Source organism: Tupaia chinensis, unplaced genomic scaffold (assembly GCF_000334495.1).
Source record: "Tupaia chinensis unplaced genomic scaffold, TupChi_1.0 Scaffold146346_2, whole genome shotgun sequence".
NCBI lineage: Eukaryota > Metazoa > Chordata > Mammalia > Scandentia > Tupaiidae > Tupaia > Tupaia belangeri.
In genome coordinates this window covers 409,682-415,681 of record NW_006206203.1, presented here as the reverse complement: position 1 = coordinate 415,681, position 6,000 = coordinate 409,682, and the positions used below count along the sequence as shown (strand labels likewise).

At 44.5% G+C, this 6,000-nt stretch overlaps 1 protein-coding gene across 11 annotated transcripts in view; it reads left to right on the top strand.

Moving 5' to 3' along the window:
• PKP4 (plakophilin 4) overlaps positions 1 to 6,000 on the top strand; it is a 186,976-nt gene that overhangs the window by 158,978 nt on the left and 21,998 nt on the right. For all 11 annotated transcript variants that reach the window (XM_027768453.1, XM_027768448.1, XM_006168889.1 and 8 more), the window contains one exon: positions 2,946 to 3,129. In XM_027768453.1, coding sequence (XP_027624254.1) covers positions 2,946 to 3,129 — 184 coding nt within the window. The remainder of the gene's footprint in view (positions 1 to 2,945; positions 3,130 to 6,000) is intronic.

Here is a 6,000-nt window from a genome sequence, read left to right as displayed (position 1 = left end):
GCTCTTCTTAGTCATGTTTTCACCTGAAGTGTGTGACTCGAGTTGTTTCATTTTCTGTAGAGCTAGATCTAATTTTATCCTTCTAGCCTAGTATAGGCTTTACTTTTCAGAAACCTTGCCATGCAGTTAACTTTACTGGAATATATTTGTTATGTGAAGTAGAAAGTAGCTTATTGGAAAATCCAGCTTTGTAGCAGTGGCATTATAAAATTGCTAGGTTATAAAATCATCAGTTGGGACAGTAAGGGACTGACCCTTTCCCCACCAATGGCCTCTGGGCTGCATGCTGCCACTAAACTGGCTCATGCCCCTGAACATCTCCTTGGTGCCTTCGGTTGGGTATGGTTGGCCCTCTTAGCAGGAAATGTTAAGGCCCTATAGGGGGCAGCACCTGTCACCCCACCCCACTGTGTGTTGGCCCACTCTTTCTTCTGCCTTTCCTTCCTTCTGTTATTTAGGCAGGAGAGACTGCCAAAGAATTCCTTCTCATCCTTAGTGCCCAAGTCTCTTCCGTGGTCATCAGTCCTCCCATGCTTTTCCCTAAAATAGTTTTTTTTAGGTATGAAACCCTTTCTTAACACATAATGAAGACCAACGCTGAAATAAATATGGAGCTACCCTGGGGCAATTGAAGTGGAGATCTAAAGCCTACTGTCCTCCCTCAGCCCTAGAAAAAAACCCAGTGAGTGTAGGTTAGAGCCATTGTCCCAAAACATTTATATAGCAATAAATAGTCCAAACTAGAATTTAAGGGTTTTTTTTTTTTTTTTCGTTTTCTTTGTTATTGCCTTAGGGCAAGTGTGCTCACAAGAGAGAGAGAGAGGGAAAGTGACAAATCACTTCCCAGGGGCATGGCCATGTCACAATCCGTTTTTCTCCATTCATCCTGGGATTTTGGGCGTGCACACACATGTACTGAGCATAATTTTTAATCTGCCAGGTCTAGGACTCAAACTATAGTCAGCCATATGGGATTCCAGTGTTTTAACCACCACACCCCCTGCTGGCCCCTCTTGGGGCATTGTTTTACTCTTCACTTCTAGCCCTTTGTTTCACCTCTCTTCCACAAATGAAAGAGTGCCTCCAGCCACCTGCCTCCCTCCTCTATCCCTGGTGCCTGGACAAGGGTGATCAGGCAGTATGCAGGCAGCTCCTTGGCTCACAGTACCCTGGAGCGGCAGCTGTCAGTGTGTCTTTGGCCCGACACTCCCCATCAGTCATTTTCACAAGCCTGCTACACACTCATGGACATGGCGGATTTTGCCAACCAAACCCTTGTCTTCACAGGGCCACAAATATTTGTGTGTGTCGATAGTTTGGAAAGCACTGTGTAGACTTTGGAGCAACTTGCCAAGGAAATGTCAGCAATGTAGGGCTTTGAGAGACTTCAGAGAAAACCAACCACACCACCCCCCCTTCTTCCTTCCCCCCTCTTTCTTAGGAACATGCATTGGTGTGAAAATGACTTTAGAGTAGGTATAATCTCAGATTTGCTCCAATTTCTATAAGAGCAACTATTAGAAAATATGTGCTGTAATAGTAATTTAACACACTTCACAGTGGACACAAAAATGAAGACCATCTCATATGCCTATCAATTTAAAGAACACTCTATTAAGCTACATTTAAGGTCTATTGTTCTAGAAATCTTAATATGAATTACAATATGGGTGATTTTTAATTTATCATGACTTTCATCTGAATCCAAAAAGGAATGAAAGTAACTTGTAATCCTAAAGTATATGGTAATGAAACTTGTGAAGATAGAACATTTTAAACCTTATCTAAATAAGGAGATTAAAGCAAATATAACAATCATTCATGCCAAGATAGTTGCTGTAAGCACTATATTTAAGTTTGAGGTTCCTGGTAGCAAAAGTAAGAAAAGAAAGCATTACGAAGAGAAACGTGCCAGTCTTTAGAGAAAAAAAAATTTTTTCCAAGTATTACTTTTTTTTTTTTTTGAGAGGTTTTTGCTATAGTGCGCGTGCACTCACCAGACAGAGAAACAGAAAGCGAGAAATCACCCCCTAGGGGGGATGACCACGCCGCAATCTCTTCTCCGTTCTCCTCTCGGGATCTTGGGCACGCACGCACACATGCCCAGCATGAGTTTTAAGCCACCGGGTCTGGGACCCGAACCGCGGTCAACTGTGTGGGAGTCCAACGACATAACCATTACGCTAACTGCTGGTCCCCCAAGTATTACCTTTTTAAAATGGTTTGTCACCCAGCTATTGAATGTGAGAGACAATACAATGAATAGCAGTTTTACAGAAATCATAAATGCTTTATTTATTTATTTATTTATTTGAAGAGTATTTTGCTATAGGGTGCATTTGCTAACAAAAGAGACAGAGACAGAAAACAAGAAATCACCCCCCAGTAAGGATGACCACCCCACAGTTCCTTCTCCTCCATTCCCATCTCAGGATTTTCAGCACACACACACTCGCATGCACACATGGCATGAATTTCAAGACACCAGGTCTGGGACTCAAACCATGGTCGAACGGTCATGCGGGAACCCAGCAACGTAACACACACCACCTGCTGGTCTCAGATGCATTATATTTCTGACCCATGCACACTCACTCCCTCCACCTCCATAGAATAATTCTAATTTGCTTTGCAGAAACAGCAGTCATCTTGCCTAATAGATACAGAGACTGTAAAACAAGAGTGAATATTAGACTTTGCTGTGTACTGCCCGCAGCTCACACATGTTAACTCTGTCCTTACCAGGAGGCTCTCCCATGCCTGCGTGCAAATCCAGGCAGTAGATTAGGCTCAAGATAGACTGTTCCTGTCAGTTAGAGCCAGCATATTATTTTATTCCTAAAGCTGCAGGATCTCCAAAAATGAAATGCAAATTATACATCTAAGAAAAAGCAAACCTGCAGGATCTCCAGCTGACATTCAAGTGTCGAAATCTCGTTTTTCAGGAGTTCTCTGGAATCTCTCCTCATGTGATGCTGTCAAGATGACAATCATTCGAGATGCACTCTCAACCCTAACCAGCACTGTGATCGTTCCACATTCTGGATGGAATAACTCTTCTTTTGATGATGATCATAAAATTAAATTTCAAACTTCACTAGTTCTGCGTAACACGACAGGTTGCCTAAGGTAAATTCTCTATTTCTTCTTTCCAATTAATCATGTGATTAAATCATTTGTGTCATAAGAAAATTGACTTTAAGAGGACTGACTTTATTTTATTAGCACCTAAGTTTCCAGCTTTACTTGGAAATTGAGACCACCAGACTTTATTATTTCGGGAGAAAAGCATAGGAGCATAGATGCGGCCTTAAAGAAGTTATCTTGTAAATGACTCCTTTGTGCGCTATGCAGAAAGGCTCTTTCCATCGAGATAACTGCCCACACCCCAGTGTTTCCACTTTCCCAGTATTTCTCTAGTTAGCACATTCTGATTGCTAATGTGTTTGCAGCCTGGTTTTTGTTTAAATTTGAAATGTGATCATTAAAGCCTTTCGACTTTCAAATGGCTGTAAAGAGGTATGTTATTTTAAACAATCATTGAGCCCAAATACTATTTTTTAATCATTGCCTGTAGTGTATAAAATTTGTGAAGCCTCTTTAGTAGACACAATGTAGCACGTTATTTGCTTTAGCACCCATCAGCTCAGTGTCCATCCAAGTCCCCACCTTATGGTAGATGCCCTGGGGCTTGAAGAGAGTGGGTGGTGACAGGGAGAGTGGGTGGTCCTTGGTAGCCTGGCTTCCACTGCCCCCCTGAGTCTCAGTTTACTCGTCTTTAGAGCAGGGACAATGATTCTTTCCCACAGTTGCAGTTGCAAGGAGTCAAGGGAAAGTACTTACTGTCTCAAGGAGAGCGCTCAAGAAGTGGGGAAAGCCAGGGGCTGGACAGAATCTGGGGTTCTCCTCAGGTTTCCCTGGGGTTCAGAGCTATAAACCTTTTGTGCATGCCTTCTGTGTGGGACCAAAAGAGAGACTAGGGCCCTACTCTCCTCCTGTCCTGATGGGGAAGACAGGCAAATTTTAGAAGGGAAGAAAATAATAGGAGGTGCTATAAAAATAAACAAGGCGACGTAAGGGTCATCGGGTGATGACTCTGGTGGTCAGGGAGTCGCTCAAGGAAGTGACGTTTAAGTCTGTGTCACAAGACCACAAGAAGCAACTCATTCGAGGATTGACAGTCAGGAGGGCGTGTGTTCTAGGCCAAGGGAAAAGGCTCCGGCGCTGTAGTTTAGTGGACAAAGGCAGAGTGATGCCAGGTTATGTAGGATTTTCTAAAGAAGACAAAGGCATTTGCTTTTTTTTTTTTTTTTTTTTTGATGAGAGGATTTTGCCTTAAGGCGCATGCCTTGGAGAGAGACAGGCAGAGACAGTAAGAGGGAAAATGAGAACTTACCCCCCAGAGAGGATGGGCACACAGGCACACATACCTGGCAGGTGGGCCCAAGACTTGGACTGTCGTCAGCCATGTGGGAGTTCAGTGACTTAACCACTATGCCATCTGCTGGCCCAGCATTTGCATTTTATACCAGATGCCATGGAGAGTCCTCAGAGGGCTTTAAGCAAGGGAGAGATGGGCCTGGTTTCTAGCTAGAGTGAAAGGCTGAATGTGGCGAGAAGAAGAAAATAAGGATAACACGAGAATCTGCGGTTCCCCTGGAAGCATGGGCGTGTTCTCGATGAGATGGCAGGGAGGGAAGAAGAAAGGTCAGAGGAGGGAGCAGTGGAGAGTATTGACGATGTCCATTGTGTGGAGTCTGATTAGCTCCCTGTGTGGTCAGGTCAAAGCAGCTCTGGAGTTCCAGAGAATGTCACCGTTCTCAGTCACGGGCCCATCACTTGTATTAACGCTGAAGAGCAGGAGGAGGTGCCCAGGAGAGTGCAGAGATGACCATGAGGCAGACCAGGTGGCACCATAGGCACTCCCTAGGCGAGCGTTGGCACTCCCTGGAGGACCATGGGCAGCAGGGCTAGGAAGGAAGGCAAGGAAGTGAGAGAGGAGTTGGAGGAGTGTGGGGTCCCAGAAACCCACTGAGGAAGAGAAGAGGTCAGCGGTTGGGTGCTGCAGAGAGGCGACAGAGGAAGAGCAGATGAGGGACCACGGGTGACAGTGTCATCCTGGCCCCTGATAAACAAAGGTGAAAAGAAAAGCCATTTCAAATGCTCCTTGGGTAGTCTCAATTGCAAATTCTCAACTTGCCTAATTTCAGAGTAAGCCTGGAATACTCGTTGAAACAAAATAGATCCTTATAATTTGGTATCAGTGTCTGAAGGCAATGTTTAATGAAGGCAAATTAATACTGAAAAATTGATATGGATGAAATCTAAAACAATTTTCAGGGTTTTTATAATTGAAAAGATGGGAACATTTTTCACATAGATAAATGTTAATATTTAACCAGACATTTTTATACGTGAACTAGTATGTTTCCTATTTATTCAAGAAACATTGAATGGCCACCCACTACATGCAGAACATTGTAATAGCACAGGGAACTGTGAGGACCTCATGACTAACCACCGAGGTAAGGCATGTCTGACAGTGACCGCTGCCGTGGCTGCCATGCAGCCCTCTATGGGGCAGGCGATTTCTGATTGCTCTGCATGTAGCAGCTTATTCGCAAGAGAGTCCCTAGATAACTAAGGAGGAGGAGGGCCAGCTGGTGGCGTGTTGGTTAAGAGAGCAGGTCCCACACGGCCAACTGCGCATTTAGAGACCCAGACCCGGCAGGTTGAAGAGCCCATCAGGAACAGGTCTGTGCATCCTGAGAGAAGAACGAAGCCGGGATTATAGCGTGGCCATATCCCCAGGGGTGCTTTCTCACTTTCCCTCCCTCTGTCTCTCTGAGAACGCACACACCTTGTAGCACAACGAAAAGGAAAAATTATGGACTTATAATGCCCAGTGAATCTTCGCTTCTATTTGTGTGGATAATGGAAAGCTGGCCCTTGTCAGGGACTTTAGGGATGTTATGATGCCAGCTCCAGAAGGCCTCTTGG